Raw genomic sequence first — 23498 nt, 5'->3', positions numbered from 1 at the left:
ACTGATCAAAGACGTCAAATCTCAGAATTAAGCTCAGTGAATTTCAAACTGGATAAAAACAAATAAAGTCACATCTGCGCATCATGGTCAACTTGTATAAAACCAAAGACAAAAATTAAAATGCAAAGTAGCCAAAGAAAAAGATACACTTCAATTAAAATTGCTGACTTCTCAACAAAAACTATGAAAGCTAGAAAACAACAGAATGACACATTTAAAGTGTGGTAAAAAATTACTGCCAAACTAAATTCTATGCTAGCAAAAATATCTCTCAAAACTAAATGTTTTTAAAGTCTTCAGAAAAAGAAAATCTAAAAGAGTTTATTGCCATCAAATTTGGACTACCAAAAATACTACAGGATATTCTTCAGGCTGAATGGAAATGATCAGCATGGAAGAATTAAACTGCAGGAAGGAATAAACAACATTAAAAAGAATAAATATGTAGTTAATTATAAAGGAATATGACAATTTAAATCAAAATTATAATAACATAATGTGCAGTTTATAACAGACATTGGGTTAAAATATATGACAATAAAAAGACCAAAAGTGGATGTGGGGGAGGGGTGTTAAAGATTTAAGTAGGACAAAATTCTTGCACTGCTCTTGAAATGATAAAAATATTACTTTAAGATAGACTGTAATTAAAAGGGTATATCTGATAGTATCTAGGGTAACCATTAAAAGAATATAAATGTATAACTAAAACTATTATAATTGAGAAAACAGAATAACAATTTAAAAAACTGTTTAATCCAAAAGGAAACAGCAAAGAAAAAAATAAGAGATGAGACCAAAAGGGAGGAAAAAAATAGCAATGTGGTAGACTTATACTCAGTAATTATCTTAAATGTAAATGGATAAAATAAGTGAATAAAAAGACAGAGATTAACAGACTGAACCAAAAAAATAACAAAATCCAATCCTATTCGTATAAGAAACACTTCAAATAATTAAATCTGTTTAAATATATTTAATAAAAAACACATGAAGGTTAAAATTAAAAAGATGAAAGAAATGTCATGCAGACACTAACACAAAGAAAGTTAGTGTAGCAATACTGATACCAAATAAATTAGACTTTATAGCTAAAAAAGTATTATTAAAGACAAATGAGGTCATTAGAAAATAAGATATTCCTGAATTTGCATTCACCAAATGAAACAGCTTTAGATGTATCAAAGAAAAGTTGACAGAGGTGAAAAGAAATAGATCTATAACCACTGTTGGAGATTTTTAATATGGCTTTCTCGTTAGCTGATAGAACAAGCAGACTAAAAAAATAATTCTATATAAATTTAGAAAATATTAATAACACAGTTAACCAACCTAACTTAAATGACATGTGTAGAAGAGCATATCCAACAAGAGCAGAATACACATTTCTCTTAAAACATTCACCAACGTAAGTCATTTGCTGAGCCACTTAAAATTTCAAAGAACTTAAATGATACAGAATATAATTCTATCTGGTTGAAGAACACATTAGAAATCAAAGCCAAAAAGATAACAGAATAGTCCCACTTAGAAATTAAGCAACACACTCCTTTAACTGTGAGTTAAAGAACAAAAAAAAAAAAATCACAAAAGAAATTTGAAAAGTTTTAATTGAATAACAATTAAAATAGGTCACTGTCAGAACTTGCAAGATGCAACTGTGCTCTCTAAACCTGTGCTTAGAGAGAAATTTACAGCTCTCCAGGCATATGTTAGAAAAAAAGCAATGCTTAAAATCAATAATATAAAATTCTTTCTGAAAAAGCTTTAAAAAGAACAGAGAAACCCAGAGACTATAAGAAAAAAAATTATAAAACTAAGAGTAGAAATCAATAAAATAGAAACAGACATACAACAGGAGAAAAAAACAACAACCAGAGATTCTTTGAAAAAGTAAATAAAATCAATAAACTCTTAGCAAGATAAAAGGAGAAAACACAAACAAATAAATAATATCAAGAATGAAAAATGAAACAGTACTACAGATATTACAGGTCTGAAGAAGAAAAGTAAAAAGGAATTATGAACAACTTTATGCAACTTTTGAAAATCTTGATAAAATGGACACATTTCTTGAAAAACACATTTTACCAAAACTGACATAGGAAAAAACAGAAAATGTGAATGGTCCAATTTCTATTAAGAAGATCAAATCTAGAATTTAAAGCCTTCCCACACATCTCCTGTCCCTACCCAAACCAAGCTCTGCCCACCCACAGCCAAAAAAAAAAAAGACTGCAGGCCCAGACAGCATCACTGAAATTCTAACAAAGATTTAAAATAGAACGAATACCAATTTTATACAAACCCTTCCAGAGAATAAAATTTTCCTGCATAAACTTAATACCAAAACCCAAAAGACATTATAAGAAGGAAATATTACAGGTAAACATGTCTTGTTAACATGGAAAAAGATCCACTAGCAAATCTAATACAGCAATATATGAAAAGGTTAATACAAATTCCAGGGAGAAAGCATCTGATTGTCAGACTGAGAAGGCTAGGAATCTTGACTAAAAATCTCACTAAGATATTCTAACATAGGGAAGGAGTATTTTCCATAAGGAAAAATAAAATATTCTTTTTTAAAAAATAATTTATTTATTTATTATTTGTTTTCTGGCTGCATTGGGTCTTTTGTTGCTGTGCGGGGCCCTCTCTACTTGCGGCGAGTGGGGGCTACTCTTCATTGCAGTGCACGGGCTTCTCATTGTGGTGGCTTCTCCTGTTGTGAAGCTAGGGCTCTAGGTGCGCGGCCTTCAGTAGTTGTGGCTCACGGGCTATAGAGCACAGGCTCAGTAGTTGTGGTGCACGGGTTTAGTTGCTCCGCGGCATGCGGCATCTTCCCGGACCATGGCTCGAACCCATGTCCCCTGCATTGGCAGGTGGATTCTTAACCACTGCGCCACCAGGGAAGCCCATATATTCTTGATAGCATAAGGAATAATGGATGCAGGGCTGCAAAACTAAAAGTAAAAAAAAATGGAAGGTTACAGCTAGATGTTCTACACACTCCAACCCATTCACTTGCTGTAGGAATACAAGCAGTACACTCTTTATAAGCGAGATGAGCAATTATGGAGAAGACTGCCTACAGCAAATCCTCCAACCAACTAACAGGAACAAACAAATCTCCAATTTCTAATACCAGCTTCTCAAAAGAGAAGAAGTAAGGTATGACCTGTGAAAGACCCTATCAGTCTCCTTTCTACCCATGTCAGTGTTTCATAATTTTGTTGCCTGAGACAAATTTTTCCACCAGAAGATTCTTGCTTCGGCTCTAATCCAACTGAGGAGACTAGTACATAGCTCAGAAAAACAGATAATCGTAAGCTAATCATACTTCCTTTGTGGTCTGTAAAATTTACAGTTTATAGCTAACATCTAATTTCCAGAAGAAATTTTTTCTTTCCTGGACCAAACAAACAAACCAACCTTATTAAAAGGCTACAAAGTCACATTTGAATTTTTTAAAATTATGCTCCCCAAAATAAATGGAACTACAATAAGGAATTAAGAGGAAAGCTGTCAATTAAGCACTCTTTAAATGTTACAAGTTGTGCCCAGTTCTGACTTCTGTCACTGAGGTTCACTGCTCAAGGGGTTTCTGAACAAGGTTCAATAATTTTCCAGGTGTTTTCTGCTAAATTTCAACTCTGAGAGGCAGATTGGCAGGTTCAAATCCTAAAAAGAAAAGATTCTGTGAACTGATAGCAATTTCACATTACTAAAGGTTGAGACAAAACAAACATGAAAGATGAAAGGCATTCCTGTAGGGTGGCAGGCTTAAAAAGTGATGATTTCTAAGTTTTTAAAAGAAAGACTACTACATGTATACTCAATGTTCTGGCAATCAACAAATAAGAAAGGGATGTTTGGGGAAAGTCAAATAAAAGCATGAAGGAAACATGGGAAAATAAGCAGATGTACCTTGGTACCAAAGCCAACAGATTAAATCATTAATTTAGGTCAGCATCACCTCGTGTCTAGATTAATACTATATTTCCCAGTTAATTTCACTCCAGTCAAGCACATGGCCCAAATCCACCTGAAAATCTAAATCTTCCTCAACCATTTTCACTACATCATTCCTCTGCTGAAAACGCAATTATGGTTCCCTATTATCTATCAACCAAGCCTACACTAAACTCTGGCTGTTCAAGACCGCCATGATTTGACCTAATCTATTCAACGTTATTTCTAGAGATGAGGAGAGTGGGTTAAATATGGCTACAAATTCTTTGCAGCTCCTACCTCCATTCCCTGAATATGGAGTGTCCCTTTGACTTGCAAAGACTAACAGAATGTGGCAGAAGTGACACCATGCAACTTCTCATGCTTGGCCTCAAGAGGACTTGCAGTTTCTGCTCTTGCCCTCTTGGAACACTACAATGTAAGAAACCTGGGCTATCCTGCTAGAGAAGCCAGATAGAAGGGAACCAGCTGATGGCCCTAGCTAACCACTGAACATGTGTTAGGTCATCTGGACTGATCAACCACAAAGGAGCCACCAGATGGCTGCAGCCACATGAGTGACCCCATACATAATTAGGAAAACAGCCCAGCTAAGGCCAACTGAAATGGAATAATCAGGAGCAAATAAATGTTTATTGGTTTAAGCCACTATGTGTTTATTTTATATATACGCATATATATAAAACATTTTATGTTATATATAAAACCCCAATTTCTTAAAAAAATTCAGTAAGAAAACAAATAACTTAATTTTTAAAATAAGCAACAAATTTGAATACTTCACCAAAGAAGGTATATGAATAGCAAATAAGCACATGAAAAAAATGCTCATCCTCGTTAATCATCACGTAAATGCAAACTGAAACTATGAGATAATACTACATATCTATTAAAACATAAAGTAAAAATACCTGACAACAGCATGTGCTAGCAAAGGTGAGAGCTGTAACTCTCAAGCACTGTGGGTGGGAATGCAAAATGCTACAGGTACTCTGGAAAACATTTTGCACAGCTTCTTACATAAAGTTAAAATGCACTTTACATATGACCCAGCAATTCCACTCCTAGGTATTTACCCAAGAGAAATAAAAACTCACTTACACACAAAAAACTTACAGGGCAAATGTTTGTAACAGCTTTGTTCATAATTGCCAAAAAAATGGATACACTAATAACATCTTTCAACTGGTGAATACATTTAAAAACAAACAAGACTGATACATGCATTCTGTGGAATACTGCTCATCATTAAAAAAAATTTTTTTAATAAAATGAACTACCAATACACAAAGTAGCACTGATGAATCACAAGTATATTATGCTAAATGAAAAAAGCCAGATTCAAAAGGCTACCTACTGCATGATTCTATTTATATAACATTCTGGAACAGGAAACAAACATAAGACAGAAAACAGATCAGTGGATGCCAGGGACAGAAGGTTAGAAGAGAATTTAACTACAAAAGGGCACAACAGAATTCTGGGGGAAGAAAGAATTCTTCTACAATTTGATGGTGGTACTGGTTACATGACTATAAGGATTTGCCAAAATTCATAGACGTGTATGCTAAAAGAAGTGTATTTTACCATACAGAAATTATTCATCAATAAGGCAGAATTAAATATACATACAGATACACACGTACACACAGACGCATGCAGCAACCTTCCATACATCGTACTAAAACGTTTGCATCCCTCAGAGTAATGATTTTCAAATTATTTTCCTAAATTTGTAGTAGTATCAACAAAATTAGCAAACACTGGCTAGAGGGTTGGGTAACTGCTTTTAAAAATTATTGTCCTGAATAGTAAAAATTGTAGTTTCAGGCTTCTGGGTTACTTTCCAATTCTAATCCACACACCATATCTCAAAGAAATGACCTAGTTTTACAGACATCTGAATTAATCCTTTATAGTCTACCTTCTGAACATACTTTCTTATAAGAAAAAGACATAGAAAACTGAGTATGAAATATTACAATAAGGGGGAAAAAGAACACCAACGTCACTAGCGCCTCCACTGCTCTTCCTTTTATGCCAGGGGCTCTAAAATAATAATCTCTTTGAATAAAACACAAATGGCCCTACCAATAAAGTTGATGGAAAGGCCTAAAGAGGTTTTCTTCCCTAATTATTTACATATTTTCCTGAAATTATATGTGTGTGTGTGCGTGTCTGTGTGTGTGTGTGTGTGTGTATGGGCTCATTTTCTCCATCTGTACTTTCAGATTGTATTTATGATGTTACAGAATGACATATTAAATGTCTCAGCTCTTAGAAGTTGTCTCTACATTTGCAGTAGTTGAGAATTTAATTTTTTGCCAACATGAAAGATTATAAAGAAAGTGACTTCAGAGATCCAAAGATTATTTTGCAGAAGGAACAACTCATATTAAAGGCAAGCTTTCCTTCATGCAATAGAAGCAAATACTTGGCAGTCAGACAAGCCAAGTGAACTATCAATATTTAAGTTGAAATTAGGAAAAAAGTGAGCAATTTTTTATTAGCCTAAATTGTTAAGAGGCAATATATTTTCAAGGAGTAAAGTTCTCATAACGTAGAACAAGATCTTACTACAAATCATACTCCAAAATCAACTACTCTTGCTTATCTCCTACATGAGATGTTTAGTTGAGATTTCCGAATCATTTACTTCTCTCTGGTTTCTATTCAGAGAGGCAAAACCGTTCATCAGACCCCTGGCTTTCCACTCATACTGCTATGATTCAAAGTAAGCTCCATCGTTTGTGAGAAGTGTGACCTAGGGAAAAATTAAATCACTTAATATCCCATTGATTCCTCATCTGTAAAATGGTTATGAAAACAGAACCAGCATCCCATAAGGAGGCTGTGGAATTCAATGAGATAATCCATGCAAAGTCCTCGGCACAGTACCTGGCACATAACAAACTCTCAATAAATGATAGCTATGATTACTAACCTCCAAATGATCAATCTTTGGTTCCCATAACAAATGATTAAGACTCTACTGAAAGACCACCCTCTCCATGATCCTTCCTCCCTGGCTATCCCCAAAAAGAAAATAAAATGATACACAAATTCAGGAAGTTAGCCGTCCACTTTCTAATTCCTGCATACTTTGTATTTTGCTGAATGGTACTATTACTCCTACAAATGACGGGGCTGATGTTTCATTCACTGAAACAGTAAAACTCTTAATGCCTAGCACAGCCTTCCACAGAACATAAAGAGATCAAAATGATATCATGGTGAAGAAAAGTTATGGAACTAAACAAAAGGAAAGAACTGAGTTCTAAATAAAGAGTGAAAGGCAGTGAGGGAAGGGAGGCTCCAAGGGTGTGTGACACTGCCAACTACATTCTTTCGTCACAGAACGCTCCTCGGCCTCCACAAAATAGCTCTCTCCCCTTCTCCTTCTCCAACTACTCTGAAAGTTCTACGCACAAGAGAACGTTTCCACTTTCGACTCCTCAATGTATTTGTTTCTCAAAAAGAAATGAATTTGTGCTCTTTTTTTCTACACTACTTCCCTTAGAGTCAATTACCACCTCTAGACGACTCTCACCTCTTCATCTTCTCAAATCTTCGACCTCTGTTTTGAGAGACAGCAAGCACTAAGTATACAGTCACCTTCATATTTAAATATGAGGAATTAGAAGATACTAGATAACTTCTAAATTCAATAACTCTGAAAACCATTTTTTAATAGACTGGCAGTAGCAATTATAATAATTCTCTAGATTCCAGATACAGTTGTTTTATTTAAGAATGAATGTTTTCATTTAATAAGTTAGAGTTAGACTAACTCAGCCTCTCAATTATTATGTGTTTGTTATAGTCCATGATGAAAATTTTAATATGTACTACTTTAAATCATACAAAGTTTATATTTATCAAAATTATCAAAATGCTGAAGATAATTTTAAACAAAATATAAGTATATTAAATGGCAGTTTTTCTATATTAAAATTCATATGCAAAATAAGATTTGCCATTATAGAGTAACTCTCTATGTTAAATACATAGAGATATCATTAGCATAAAAAGTACCTTACTAAGATATTTAAATTTTTGCAAAAATAGCAGTTTACAGAAATCATTAAGTATTTTTTAATAGCTGACTGAAGTCCTGCACCTAAAAACAAAGTACAATGTTTCACAATTCTTCCCTCAGTTTTTTAGAACCTACCGGAGAGATTCAGCCATTCGTCTCAAGTCTTCATTTTGCTGTTTTAAGCGTTCAAGCTTTGCCAAAATCTTGGACAGTTCTCGGCTAGAGTGATCAGGGTGGTCATTATCTCGTACCAAGTGACCACCTATATAAAATAGCAAGGTCCCCCAGGCAAAAAGAATGAGCATAATCCAACGCCAGGAACCAGTCCATGGCCGCATTTTCAGAGTTTCAGCTCACTCTCCTGGGTTCCTGGAACTCAAGGAATTGAAAACATCGTCACTCTGTTTCTAGCGAGTGTTCTTTCAACACATGATGCTTCAGACAAATTAGTCTCTCTGGTAGTCCTGTGGTGACTCTTTCCAAGAGATCCTCCTGGTGGTATGAGTAGGAAGCTTTATTGTCCTGTGCTTCATGGACTCTACATGCTGTGGAAAGAATAACAAATGTATTTAAATTATTTAGGATATGTAAAATAGCATATGCTGAGATTCATGGAATTAAAAGAAACATACTGGTGTTGACTAGCCAGCAGGCTGGCAAATAATGTAATTGCCTAAAGTAAGTAAAAAGCAAAAGCTTTTAGGTCTGCATATTAAATCAATGCTGTACCAGATACCTTAATTAGCTCTAAGCCTGAAAGTCCTCCAAATGCCATCATCACTTTTCCTTCTAACAACACTGTGCAACAGCACATATACAGAGATTAAAAGATTCTATCTTTGAAGAACCACTCAAAACCAAACAAAATGTACTCAACTACATATTCTGGGCTAATGTTTCCATTACCTCAAACTGAAACATGTTCCCTGCATGAGTGAATTCATTCTTACAAAATCTCAACTCCACCCCCCTCCATCTTACTGCTCAGCTGCCATTACACCACTTAACTCTGCAGGTGACAGGCATATTGTCACTTTTAGGAAAAGTTCTAAAAGTGTCATGTATATTAGCCAAGCAAAGGTTATCACAGCCATTAAGCAGCTGGCAACCACTCCAAACATCACAAGCAAAGGTTCATATGGATTATGGTAGATTATTCCTTTCTCAAATGTATTTAAAAATACCAACAATTGCAATAGAAGTCTAATACCAGTTAAATCTTAGTTATGGAGCATCTTAAACTACAAAATGGATATGCTTTCTCAGGCTTGGTTATTGGTTTCATTTGTCACTTCTCCATCATTAGGCTTAGAATTTCCTTTGAAAACAATTTTCTCGCCAAGGAGAAAATTTGTAGGCAAAGATATAACTTTAATACCATTTGATAATTCCAGAGCTAGATAAGAAAAGTCTTATCTCCAGGCACAGAGTTCCTTATAAAAGAGAAGAAAAGAAATAGTTCCTATATACAAAACTGAATGTGATGGGTACTTAACCACTAATTAACCAGTTATGAAAGACTAGATAGAAAAGTTGGAGAAGAGGTTTCAAAAATTAGAGCACAGGACTACTATTATCCTCCTTTTGAACCTCAAATCTCAAATGCTTTTAAATGGCCAAGTATTCAAAGAAAAGAAAATCTCTTCAAAGGAGTGTCCCAGAAATTCTACTTCCTTCCCATTTATTCCTACACTATTTTCCTCATTGTTTCTGGTTTACACTGACTAAACAAAGAATGAAAAAAATTGTACTCACTGAGAATGTTAGAAAGCCAAATAAAGTAATAATCCAAAGAAAACTTGGTGTTTTGTCTTTTGTTTTAATATCTATTCTTAAGTCTAATGAGAACATTCTTTTTATTGACTCCACTGTTCATTCTGTCTCTTTCTCAAAATCCTTTCTCAAAACCCTATTCCTCTAATTTCAGGTAACCCCATCTATTCACTAAACATAAGAATAATTAAAGTCTATTCAATATCTCAGGTATTCAATATCTCACAAGATCCAGTCATGTGAGGTCTACTTTTTATATTATATAGAAAAAATGCAGACATTCAGGGATTCTTGGTTAAAAAACAAATTAAAAAATCCACTCTGATGGTCTAAGGGATGCATTTTATTCCGTAAGTCAACAAAAGAAGTATTAACATTTGAGTTAATAATACTGTTTGTGACAACACATGCAACCCTGTAAAATGCTGTCATACCATATGCTGAACCTATAATGTATCCTAGTCGATTCTAAGCTACACCAGTAAGATATTAGAAATGTTTAATCTTTCCCTTCATAGAAAAAGTTAACTTGGACAAGTGTGAAAAAAAAAAGACAAGTGTGATAAACAAAAGTACAGAGACTTTTCTAAACAAGAATCATTTCAATAACAAATAAGAAAGAGTTTTCTGTAACATTTTACTTGGAATTATAACAAAAAAATTATCATTAATATTAAAAGCCAGCAAAAGTATAATATAATTAGAACAGAAACAAGTTTAGAGAAACATAAATTTTGTTATACCAAGTGCTTTGGGTTTTTATAAACCACCATCAAAAGTATCCAAGATATTAAATTACTATATTTTGCAGCAATATTGATAATGCATGAGTTATAAAGCAAGAAATTATTGTAGGAGCAAAACATGGTCATTTTCTTAATTAATAGCATCAATTTAACTCTGTTTTTAGAGAGACTATTTCCCCAAATTTTGTTGTTCTTAAAGCAATATTTTTAAAGGGATCAACAAAAATAAGCCAAGCTGAAAACCAAGTAGTTTTCTATGTAATTTTCCTTAGCATGGTTTAAAAGAGCAGGTATAGAATTTCTTCCTTATCCATAATGAATGCCTGCTTACTTACTTACCTATCATGTTTACTGTTTATTTTTGAACCATGCCTGCTAAAATGTAAACTTCATGACTTTTGTCCATTTTGTTCACTGACGTATCCGAAGTACTTAGAGCAGTATTTACAACTTAGTAATAAATATTTTTAAATAAATAAGTGAATGAGTTGAGTGAAGGATGTCAATAATGGCATATGACATATGACACAGAATCTGAGAACTTATCAGCTTCATCTGCATTTTATGCCCCACTTAAGAAAGCAAATACAAATGTAGAATGTGAGACAGTGCTATTATAAGGAAAATAAAATCATTCAAAACTTTAGGATTTATTATTATCAACATATATTTTACAAGACAGCCTCAAATTATTAAAATAAACTGGTCTAAAAGGCCAATAAGATCAGCAATCTTACAGTTACCCTTCAGCCATGAGAAAATAATTCTCTATGTCGTATTTTCCTCATCTAGAAGATTCACTTCGCAAAAACAATGGGATAACTGAAGGAAGTACGTATAGCCTTTGATATGAAAGCCACTCAATTTATTTGTGAATGAATTTATTAGTGAAAGTACTTCAAATTTATTAGTAAAAATATTTCAACATTAACTACATGAGCTAATTTCTGACTAAAATTTATATAGTAGTATTTGCTAAGATTTCTTCTGAGTGGGTTGTTTTCTTTTCAAGTATTTACAAATTCATTCCTGTTTGAGATTCACATACTACCCTTCATCTGCAGAACAGTAAATGGATTGAAATGTGTCAGGTTTCCTTCTGCAAATTTATTTAATTAGGAATACCACTTTTTAAAAGTAATAGGTATTTAAATGATTCTTTTCTTTTGGTATTTACAGAGACTCTTTGGGTTATATTGTTTAATGTCTCTGAAACAAAAAATATATGTCAAAAATATATGTAATTTTTCAAAGTAATTTCTTGAATCTGGAATCTAAAGTACATCATCAGTAAGATCAGGAGCTTTAATGGAGTTATTATGAGGCTTACATGAATAAAGCATTTACAAGGCTTGGCACATAAGAGGTGCCCAATAAAAGGTAATTCTATTTTAATGCTGACAAAATATGCAGATTAAAAATATGGGTGCTAGAATCGGCAAAGTCTGAACTAGAGTCTTGGTTCTGCTATTATCATAGTTAGGTAACCTCACTGAGCTTCAATTTCCTTATCTGTAAAATGGATATATTACATACTACCTCTCCCACCAAATACTGGGAGAGGTTTAAATAAAATAATCTGTGGGAAGCACTTAGCACACCAGTGGCAAACTGTTATTATGTCATACATATTAATCCTGTAACATTATTTTAAGACACAATTATAATATTTTATATAATTTATATACCATATGTTATTATAGGCAGTTTCTAAAATGGCTGTCAATGATCCCTGTGTCCCATATTTGTGCTGTTGTGTAATCTCCTCCTCCAAGTGTGGGCTGGACCTAGTGACTTACTTCTTACATACAATAGAATACAGCGAAAATGATAGGATTTCACTTCTGAGCTAAGGTTACAAGAGATATAAGCTACCACACTGTGAGCTGCCCTATGAAGAGGCCCGTGAGGAAAGGAACTGATTCCTGCCAACAACCATGTGAGTGAACTTGGAAATGGATCCTCCACCAGTCAAGCCTGTACCATGCCACTGTAGCTTGGTCCACATTTTAATTTCAGGTTTTTGAAAAACCCTGAGCCAGAAGATCCAGCTAAGTCATGGCCCGATTCCAGACCAAGAGATAATAAATGTTTTTTAAGCCACTTAGTCTTAGGGTAATTTGTTATGCAGCAATAGATAATACACATGTCTAGTTCCCTACTAGGCTGAGTACCTGGTCTTCAATTCATGTATTATTCTGTCTGTCCCCAGCAAGCTGTACAAAGTCTGGGGCACAGAGTAGGCATCCAAGATGCACGACAGAAATTAATCTTAATTACAGTTTCTTAATATCCTGCTAATATCTCTTACAAATACTATAAAAACTAAACCCAATTTATAGCAAATAAAAGATTTGATAAAAGTATAATTATTAGTTATATATTATACCAAAAGTCTGAAAGCATTTCTATTAATGTTTACTAAACAGACTTCCACTTCTAACCATGAAAGAATAACTGGTATTAGATTTGTCCTCACATATAAACAACTAGAAAACTCACATATTCTTTGTTTTTTTCTTGTTTCTTTACAACCCTTTAAAAATGTAAAATCCATTCTTAGCTCAAGGGCTGTAGCCCAGATCTGCTCATGAGACCAGTCTAATGACTCCAGCCACAGAATAAAGGCTATGCTAACAAGATCCATAACAAAACTTAAAAACAAGCTACAAAAATGAGCTAAAGGTGATCCAAAAGTAAATTAATGCCTATCAAAATAAACTCAACATTCTTTAAAGAAAGACAATAAAATATAGATACTCAACAATATAAAGTTCACACTGTCCAGCAACTAATCAAAACTTACAAAGAACATGGAAAGAGATCATGCAGTGACGCAAGCACCCAAAAACCTGCTAAAGGCTAAGGATGGACTAGAATACAGAGCAAACACTCCACTCCAAGCCCCAAACCAAGAATAAGGCAGCAGTAGTCCACCACCTCAGGAGTTTTAAGTCTCTGCAAAAACAAGACAGACAAAATTTCTGCCCTCAAGAGGTAATATTCTAGTGGATTCTAAGGGAAAGGGACACTAAAAAGTGACAAAGGGAAGTCACTAAAACAAGCCCCAGAAAAGCCTCTTCTTGCAACAACTAACATTCTGAGTAATTCAGTAGAAACCGAATATAAACTATATCACCTAATTACTTTCTTAGAAATAGTGTAATCATTCCATTAGAAGCAACAACAATAACAAAATGCAGTACCATTTACAACACTATCAAACTGACTTTTCTTATACCTAACATATAAGAAAATAACCAATAGCTACTTCTTTTAGCATCTGACTATGCGAAAATGATATTTCCAAGAATCACATTCAAGTGGCTTCACTTTAATGCTAAGGCCAAAAGATTGAACCTGTGACAACGTGCTACAGAACAAATGACTAAAAGCCTGGCGTGTTCTGCTGTGCACCATGTTCATTAGAAGATTGTCCTCTAAACTTAAAACTAATTCAGTACTTATTTAAGTAATATAAATATGTATACCCTATGCAAAGGGAAATATAGCATTATATGTCAAATATTTGCATCAACATGCCCTTTGATGAGAAACTCCACTAGCAGGAATTTATACTAAGATGCATTTTAAAACGTGAACAAAACATATCACAAGGGTATTCATTACAACGCTGTTTGCAATAGTTCCAAACTGGAAAAAACATAATTGCCCATCAATAGAAACATGGTTGAAGAAATTATGAATTACTTTTCCAGAAATATGTTATTTTTTAACTATGATGCCAACAAGTAGGAAAATGTGGCCCATAACTAAGAAGAAAATCAGTCAATTTAAAACAGACCCAGAAGACAGAGATGATGATAACAGCAGATAAGGACAGTAAAACAATTACTATAAATATGTGTTAGGATTTAAAATTTAAAAAATGAATACTTTGATTAAAAGAAATAAAAACTAACAAAAAGGCAACATCTATAATTTTTTTTTTAATCTAAAAATTAAGAAATTCTCTGGAAATGATTAAGAGCAAATTAGATACTGCAGAGGAAAAGTTAAGTGAATTTGAAGACAAATAGAAAATATCTTAATCACAAGAAAAAAATTACAACTATATATGGTGACATATGTTAACTAGATTTATTATAGTGATAATTTAACTATATATATATATATCAAATCATTGTGTTGTACACCTGAAACTAATATATGTCAACTTAGAAAAATTACCCAAAAAGAAAATTATCTAGAAAAAAAAAAATCTGAAGGAGGTTTGAAAAAAAGTAAATTTTTAAAGCAACCACTGTTTACAGCACTTCAGATATTATGGTGTTCAACAGCTTTCAGCACAGTCACAGCACATTACAGTAACTATCATCGTGAACTAAAAACTGTTCAGGAGCTAAAAGTCTAATAAAATTCACCCATCAACATTAGCAAGGAAACAATTTACATTAATCAGCTTTGGAAATGTACCGGCATTCCCCATTTTAGCATTCAGCTTGAAAAAGGACTTCTCAGAACAAAACCTGTCTCAAATCTGAAGTAATGTACATTGAAAACTAGCTTAGTCACGGGCATATAAAGAATTTCTAATGTATTTTTAAATACAAATAAAACCATAATTCGGAGGAGAAGATTAGTCACGGCGGGGTGGGGGGTGGAATACATAGGTGTTAAAAAGAGTTTCAGGGGGCTTCTTATTGGAAAAAAATACAAGCTAGTGGGCAATGGAACAACATCTTTAAAAGTGCTGAAATTTAAAAAAAATGGCAAAACTACACTTTGTTATCCATTGAAAATACCTTCAAAAACAAGAGCAGGTTTCTGTAAGTTTTCATTTAACTTGGGTAAATACCTAGGATTGGGATTGCTGGGTCATATGGAAAACATACACTTATAATAAGAAAAGGCCAAACATTATTCCAAAGCAGCTGCATCATCCTGAATTGTTACCAGGAACAAATGAGTGTTCTTGTCGCTCTACAATTTCTCCAGCATTTGGTATTTTCAATTTTTTTAAAAGCAATTCTGATAGTTGTGTAGTGGTATCTCAATGTGGTTTCCATTTGCATTCAATTTCTCTAATAACAAATGACATTAAGCATGTGATCATCTATTCATGTGCTTATCTGCCAACCATATAGCTTCTTTGGTGAAATATCTATTGAGATGTTTTGTCCATTTCTATATTACATTGTTTACTTTTGAGATTTAAGAGTTCTTTATATATTCTTGATACATGTCTATAATCAGATGTGACTTTTCAAATATTTTTTCCCACTCTGTGACTTGCCTTTGCATTCTCTTAACAGTGTCTTGCATGCAGCAAAAAAATTAATTTTTTGACAGAATATAAAAAAATTATAATTTTTTTTAATAGATTGTGGTTTGAGTATTATATCTAAAAATTCAATGTCAATCCAAGGTCACATATATTTTCTCCTACATTTGCCTTAAGAAGTTTTAGTTTTAGGTTTCAAAGTTAAAAATACACTTGCCCAGGATTCCTGCTCCTACCTAGGTATCACCTCAAGAAAAATGAAAGCTCATGTTCCCACAAAAACTGATACACAAATGTTTATAGCAGCTTTATATATAGACAAAAATTGGAGGAAAAATCAACACGGTCTTCAACAGGTGAATGAGAACATTCATTTATCAAAACAAATGATCATGTATCAAAAACAAAGGACTACTACTCAGCAATACAAAGGAACAAGCTATTGGCCCACTCAACAAAATAGGTGAATCTTATAAAGAGCCCAGAGATAAATCCACACATATGGTCACCTTATCTTTGAGAAAAGAGGCAAGAATATACAATGGAGAAAAGAAAGCCTCTTCAATAAGTGGTGCTAGGACAGCTACATATAAAAGAATGAAATTAGAACACTCCCTAACACCATAAACAAAAATAAACTCAAAATGAATTAAAGACCTAAATGTAAGGCCAGACACTATTAAACTCTTAGAGGAAAACATAAGCAGAACACTCTATGACACAAATCACAGCAAGATACTTTTTGACCCACCTCCTAAAGTAATGGAAATAAAAACAAAAATAAACAAATGGGATCTAATGAAACTTAAAAGCTTTTGCACAGCAAAGGAAACCATAAACAAGACGAAAAGACAACTCTCAGAATGGGAGAAAATATCTGCAAATGAAGCAACTGACAAAGGATTAATCTCCAAAATATACAAGCAGCTCATGCAGCTCAATATCAAAAAAACAAACAACTCAATCCAAGAAAGGGCAGAAGACCTAAATAGACATTTCTCCAAAGAAGATATACAGATTGCCAACAAACACATGAAAGGATGCTCAACATCACTAATCATTAGAGAAATGCAAATCAAAACTACAATGAGGTATCACCTCACACCGGTTAGAATGGCCATCACCAAAAAATCCACAAACAATAAATGCTGGAGAGGGTGTGGAGAAAAGGGAACCCTCTTGCACTGTTGGTGGGAATGTAAATTGATACGGCCACTATGGAGAATAGTATGGAGGTTCCTTAAAAACTAAAAACAGAACTACTATATGACCCAGCAATCCCACTACTGGGCATATACCCTGAGAAAACCATAATTCAAAAAGAATCATGTACCACAATGTTCACTGCAGCTCTATTTACAATAGCCAGAACATGGAAGCAACCAAAGTGTCCATCGACAGATGAACGGATAAAGAAGATGTGGCACATATATACAATGGAATATTACTCAGCCATAAAAAGAAACGAAACTGAGTTATTTGTAGTGAGGTGGATGGACCTAGAGACTGTCATACAGAGTGAAGTGAGTCAGAAAGAGAGAAACAAATACCGTATGCTAACATATATATATGGAATCTAAAAAAAAAAAAAAAATGGTTCTGAGGAACCTAGGGGCAGGACTGGAATAAAGATGCAGACGCAGAGAATGGACCTGAGGACACGGGGAGAGGGAAGGGCAAGCTGGGACGAAGTGAGAGAGTGGCAAGCACATACATACGCTACCAAATGTAAAACAGATAGCTAGTGGGAAGCAGCCACATAGCACAGGGAGATCAGCTTGGTGCTTTGTGTCCACCTAGAGGGGTGGGATAGGGAGGATGGGAGGGAGACACAAGAGGGCGGAGATATGTGGATACATGTATATGTATAGCTGATTCACTTTGTTATAAAGCAGAAGCTAACACACCATTGTAAAGCAATTATACTCCAAAAAAGATGTTAAAAAAATAAATAAATAAAATAAAAGTAAAAATAGAACTACCATACTACCCCGCAATCCCACTACTTGGCATATACCCTGAGAAAACCATAATTCAAAAAGAGTCATGCACCACAATGTTCACTGCAGCTCTATTTACAATAGCCAGGACATGGAAGCGACCTAGGTGTCCATCGACAGATGAATGGATAAAGAAGATGTGGCACATACATACAATGGAATATTACTCAGCCATAAAAAGAAATGAAATTGAGGTATTTGTAGTGAGGTGGATGGACCTAGAGACTGTCACACAGAGTGAAGTGAGTCAGGAAGAGAAAAACAAATACCGTATGCTAACACATATATATATGGAATCTAAAAAAAAAAATTATTTTTCTGAAGAACCTAGGGGCAGGACAGGAATAAAGATGCAGACGTAGAGAATGGACATGAGGACACGGGGAGGGGGAAGGGGAAGCTGAGACAAAGTCAGGGAGTGGCACTGACATATATCTACTACCAAATGTAAAATAGATAGCTAGTGAGAAGCAGTCGCATAGCACAGGGAGATCAGCTTGGTACTTTGTGACCACCCAGAGGGGTGGGATAGGGAGAGTGGGAGGGAGACGCAAGAGGGAGGGGATATAGGAATATATGTATACGTATAGCTGATTCACTTTGTTATACAGCAGAAACTGACACAACATTGTAAAGCAATTATACTCCAATGAAGATGTTAAAAAAAAAAAAAGGGTCAATCTTAAATGCATTTTGCTAGGTGAAGAAAGCTAGAACCAAAAGATACATATTGTGTAATTCATTTATCTGACATTATAGCAAAAGGAAAACTACAGGGTGAAAAAAATAGATCAGCAGTTGCCAAGGATTGAAGCTGTAAGGAAGGGCTGATTAACCAAGGGGCTCCAGGGAAAATTTTTACACTGATGAAACAACTCTAAATGGTACTGAAGAAGGGCACATTAACTCTGTGGTATTCAACCCACAAACCCGTAATTCCAGTCTAAAAATGAGAAAAATACCAAAAAATCCCAAACTGAGGGTCATCCAACAAAATACCTGACCCAAATATACTCTTCAAAACTATCAAGATCATAAAAAACATGAAACAACTAAGAAACTGTCACAGATTAGAGAAGACTAAGGAGACATGGTATCTAGGATTAGATCTTGGAAGAGAAAAGGGACACTGTGGAGAAACTGGTGAAATCCAAATACAGTGTGTAGTTTAGTAAATAATATTGCACCCTGTTAATTTATTACTTTTGACAAATGTACCAGGCTATGTAAGATGTTAACATTAGGAGAACCTGGGCAAAAAGTATATGAAAACTCTCTGTACTTTCTTTACAAAGTTTCTGTAATTCTAAAATTATTCCAAAATAAAAAGCTTTTAAAAGATAAAGGCAAAATAAATACATTTTCAGAAAAAAAATGTTGAAAGAACTTGTTGCCAACAGATACACACTACAAGATATATTTAAAGGGATGCTTTTCAGGCTTAAAGAAAATAATTGTGTGGGATTTCCCTGGCAGTACAGTGGTTAAGAATCCACCTGCCAAGGCAGGGGACATGGGTTCGAGCCCTGGTCTGGGAAGATCCCACATGCCACAGAGCAAATAAGTCCGTGTGCCGTAACTACGGAGCCTGTGCTCTAGAGCCTGTGGGCCACAACTACTGAGCCTACGGGCCACAACTACTGAGCCCACGGGCCACAACTACTGAAGCCCACACGCCTAGAGCCCATGCTCCACAACAAGAGAAGCCACCGCAATGAGAAGCCCACACACCACAACGAAGAGGGGCCCCCCGCTCCCTGCAACTTGAGAAAGCCCGTGCGCAGCAATGAAGACCCAATGCAGCCAAAAATAAGTAAAATAAAAATAAATAAATTTTAAAAAAAAAAGAAAATAATTGTGGATGGAAAGTTGAATGTAAACAATGAACAAATGTATGAGCAGGTATAAGTAAAACTTTTTCTCATTTTTAATTTCTTTTAAAATAAATTTGATTCGAAAAACAAAATACATTTGATTCTTTAAAACTAAAATAACAAATACTATAGGGTTTGTAACAACGTCATAAGATGTATGACAGGCAGAAAAAAGGATATGGTTTTTTATTTTTTAATTTTTAAAAAATTTTTAAAAATTGATTTCTTTATTTTTGGCTGCGTTGGGTCTTCATTGCTGCGTGTGCGCTTTCTCTAGCTGCAGCGCGTGGGCTTCTCATTGCGGTGGCTTCTCTTGTTGTGGAGTACGGGCTCTAGGTGCGTGGGCTTCAGTAGTTGTGGCACACGGGCTCAGTAGTTGTGGCTCGCGGGCTCTAGAGCACAGGCTCAGTAGTTGTGGCACACAGGCCTAGTTACTCTGTGGCATGTGGGATCTCCCCGGACCAGGGATCGAACCCATGTCCCCTGCATTGGCAGGCAGATTCTTAACCACTGCACCACCAGGGAAGTCCCAAGAATATGGTTTTAAAGTCCCTACGTTATACCTCAAGAAGTGTGAAAGTATTTGAAAGTTTGGCGAAATAGGTAAAAGCTTCACATCGTAAATACTATCAATGAAATATAAAACAGATAAACAATAGAGGGAAAAAAAATCAATGAAACCAAAAACAAATTCCTTGAAAAGATCAATAAAATTGATAAAATTCTAGATGAACTAATCAACGGGAAAAAAAGAAGACATAAGCTGCCAATATAAGGAATGAAAGGGGAAGCATCACTATAGATGCTACAAAAGGATAATAAGGAAATATTATGAACAACTTTGGGTCAATAAATATGAAACCAGACCTGAAATGGATAAATTTCTTAAAATAAACTGCCAATGCTCAGTCAAGAAGGAATCAATAACCTGAATAGCCATAAAGCCTTATATCTATTAAAGATGATGAATGTGTATTAATAAACCTTCCCACAAAGAAAACTCTAGGCCCACCTGGCATTATGTGTGAATTCCACCAAATATTTATAGAAGACACAACAGCCACTTTATTAATGAATCAAAAATTTGAAAAAATCCAAGTGTCTAACCAACAGCTAAATGGATAAATAAACGTAACACATTCATATAAATGGAATATTATTCAGTAGGAAACAGGAACAAACTACTGATTTACACAACATGGATGAATCTCTAAAACATGCCTGGCAAAAGACGTCAGGGACAAAAAAGGAATACACATTTCTGTGAAGCTCTAGAACAGAGAAACTAACATATAGTGACTAAAATCAGACCACTGATTGCCAGGGAACAAGCAGACAACTGATTAAAAAGGGGAATGACAGTTATAAGAGGCATAGATTTAAGAAAAATCATCTAAGTGTACACTTAATATATGTACATTTTATTGATGTAAGTTATGCTTCAATAAAGTTGAAAAATCATAACAGAAAATTTAAACTATCTCCATTTTGTGAATATAATTGAAAATGTCAATAATTGAAGGATGCTAATTCATTAAATGGCTAAATTATGTGCTTGCATTTTGAGTTTCAATGAGACAGATTTTCTTCAGCAAAATCATCATTGTACATTCCTACTTTTAAAGAAAAAATCAGAAGTAATTATTCTACACATATGATCAACTTCAATCCAAATGTTAATGTGAAAATTTTATTTTTTACACATTTCAAAGGCAGTGAGAATCAACTAAAATAACTAGTAATATAATTAACAAACTACACTGAGACTGTTCTGAATCTTCTTCATAGCCTAACTTTTTCTCAAAGCGAAAGAAAGCATCATAAATATTCAAATAATGATTCCTTAGATTATAATAAATATCTACTATAGTTTAGAGTTATCATCTTTAGAAGAATTTTTTAACAACTGGAAAGAATAAAAAGCAAATCATTGTTAGAGTGCTTCTTAAAGTAATTCAATGTAACAGAATAAACTGAAAATTTCAACAGAAAAATAAAATCATTTATTCAGCAAATTTAATGAATGACTACTATAATGTAGCAAAGGTTAAGCATGACTGTTATATTTTAAAGGCATCAAGTTGATAAAGAGAAATATAAATGAAACTTTTAGAGAAAAGCTATTTATCAATTACAAAGTACAAATATTTAAAGAGCCCTATGCATATATAATTCAAGTCAATTATAAATTAATATAGGTCCAAGACTATATATTTAAATATCTTCTCAACTGATCTCAGTTCATTTTCCAATTAAGTACTGTTAAAGAACTTATTTAAAATCTTTCTTACTGTCCAGCCTCCATATACAGGAAAAGGGCAGTAATAAAATTGTGTTTATTAATTTAAGAAAGAAGTAGGAAAAAGCAAGTAAAAATAGTATCATAAATTAAGATGGTCCTTTCATGCTAGTTGAAATCAACTTATTTATATAAAAGCAACTGGTGAAATAACTAAACTGATATGTGGAATGAAGGGATTAAGGCAGGGGAGGAAGGAAAGAGAGAAAGCGAGGGAAGGGAAAAGCATGGAAGGGAAAAAGAGGGAAGGGCAGGAGAGGAAAGAAAAGGAAATTTTCATATAGCCCCTACCAAGATTATAAAATTCAATTTTCATTCATGACTTACAGAGTCATCTATCATACTCTCATAGTATGCTTATCAGTAAGGTCACAGTATATACACATATGAATTTAAAATGCCAGGTATCCTGACTACATGAACACAAAATATTAATTCACTGAAACCAGCCAATATCTTAGAAATTAATCTTCCTACTTATGAAGTACAAACACATAACCACATTTATGAGGTTTCTATCAGGAGCATCTCACTCACCTTAACTCAAGATAACACACCAGGTTGTGTTTACTGATGCAATTAATTTATACTATTCAAATGGATCCAGAAATCTGGCCTTTGCATCCGTACCTTCCACCTTAAATAAATCAATACTGCTGAAAAGTGGGAACACTAATAAATTCAAATAAAATGTATATCTTACCATTTCATCTGGTTATCAAGTATATACATAATATACACTCGATTGGCAACATGATATAGTAGAAAGAGCAACCAAATCAATCACTGGCTATAAATATATGGGCAGTTTACCAAACTACAAAATGGTCACTTCACTTAATTGTGAAGATCACATTAAATAATATAAGTAAAAGTGGTTTAGAAACTGTAACACAATTTATAAACATTGTTACTATTATCTTTCCCTTGCCATCAGAAACTAGGTATACCAGCCTTCTGCCAGTTTTTAGAATACGTCAAGTTCTTAACCTATCATGGGGCCTTCATTCTTGCTGTTCCTTCTACCTGAGCTGAAATCCCTTTGGCTTATTCTTATAATTCAAACCTCTACTTAAATGTCACCTCTTTTCAGGGACAGTCCATGACAACATGTATCAATTATGACATGCTAGGACACACATAAGAGAAAATCCAACTCAAAATGGCTTTAAAAATAAGGAAATCAATTTCTCAATTGAAAAAGTTAAAGTTAGTTAATTCAATTGCTCCATGAAATAGTCAAAAAACTCTTTTCATCTTTCTATTCTACCTGCTTGGCATGACAGCCTCTGTCCTCGTCCTAGCTCTCTTCATGGTAACAAGTTAGCTGCCTCAATTCCAGCCACAAGTAATTATGTGTAAAAGAACAATTGGTAATCTCTTCTAGTCAGTCTCATTTTAAAGGAAACTACTGAAAGAAGTCTCCCTCAAATTTGCATATCCTATTAACAAGAGTGAGTCACCTCATCCTTTGCAAAATCAATCACTGGTAAGTGAAATGGGATTACCATTATGGCTTAGACTAATCAGGATTTATCCCTAAGGGT

The 23498-nt window shown here is 34.2% G+C and overlaps 1 protein-coding gene across 6 annotated transcripts in view; it reads right to left on the bottom strand.

Moving 5' to 3' along the window:
• The window catches only part of FUT8 (fucosyltransferase 8), a 324235-nt gene that overhangs the window by 149980 nt on the left and 150757 nt on the right, over positions 1-23498 (bottom strand). For all 6 annotated transcript variants that reach the window (XM_007184302.2, XM_007184304.2, XM_057543954.1 and 3 more), the window contains one exon: positions 8150-8559. In XM_007184302.2, the coding sequence (XP_007184364.1) occupies positions 8150-8352 (203 nt within the window). In that variant the 5' untranslated portion in view covers positions 8353-8559. The remainder of the gene's footprint in view (positions 1-8149; positions 8560-23498) is intronic.

The sequence above is a fragment of the Balaenoptera acutorostrata genome, chromosome 3 (assembly GCF_949987535.1).
Source record: "Balaenoptera acutorostrata chromosome 3, mBalAcu1.1, whole genome shotgun sequence".
NCBI classification, from domain to species: Eukaryota; Metazoa; Chordata; class Mammalia; order Artiodactyla; family Balaenopteridae; genus Balaenoptera; species Balaenoptera acutorostrata.
The sequence above is the reverse complement of the archived record's forward strand: the minus strand, read 5'-3'. Positions and strand labels throughout refer to the sequence as shown.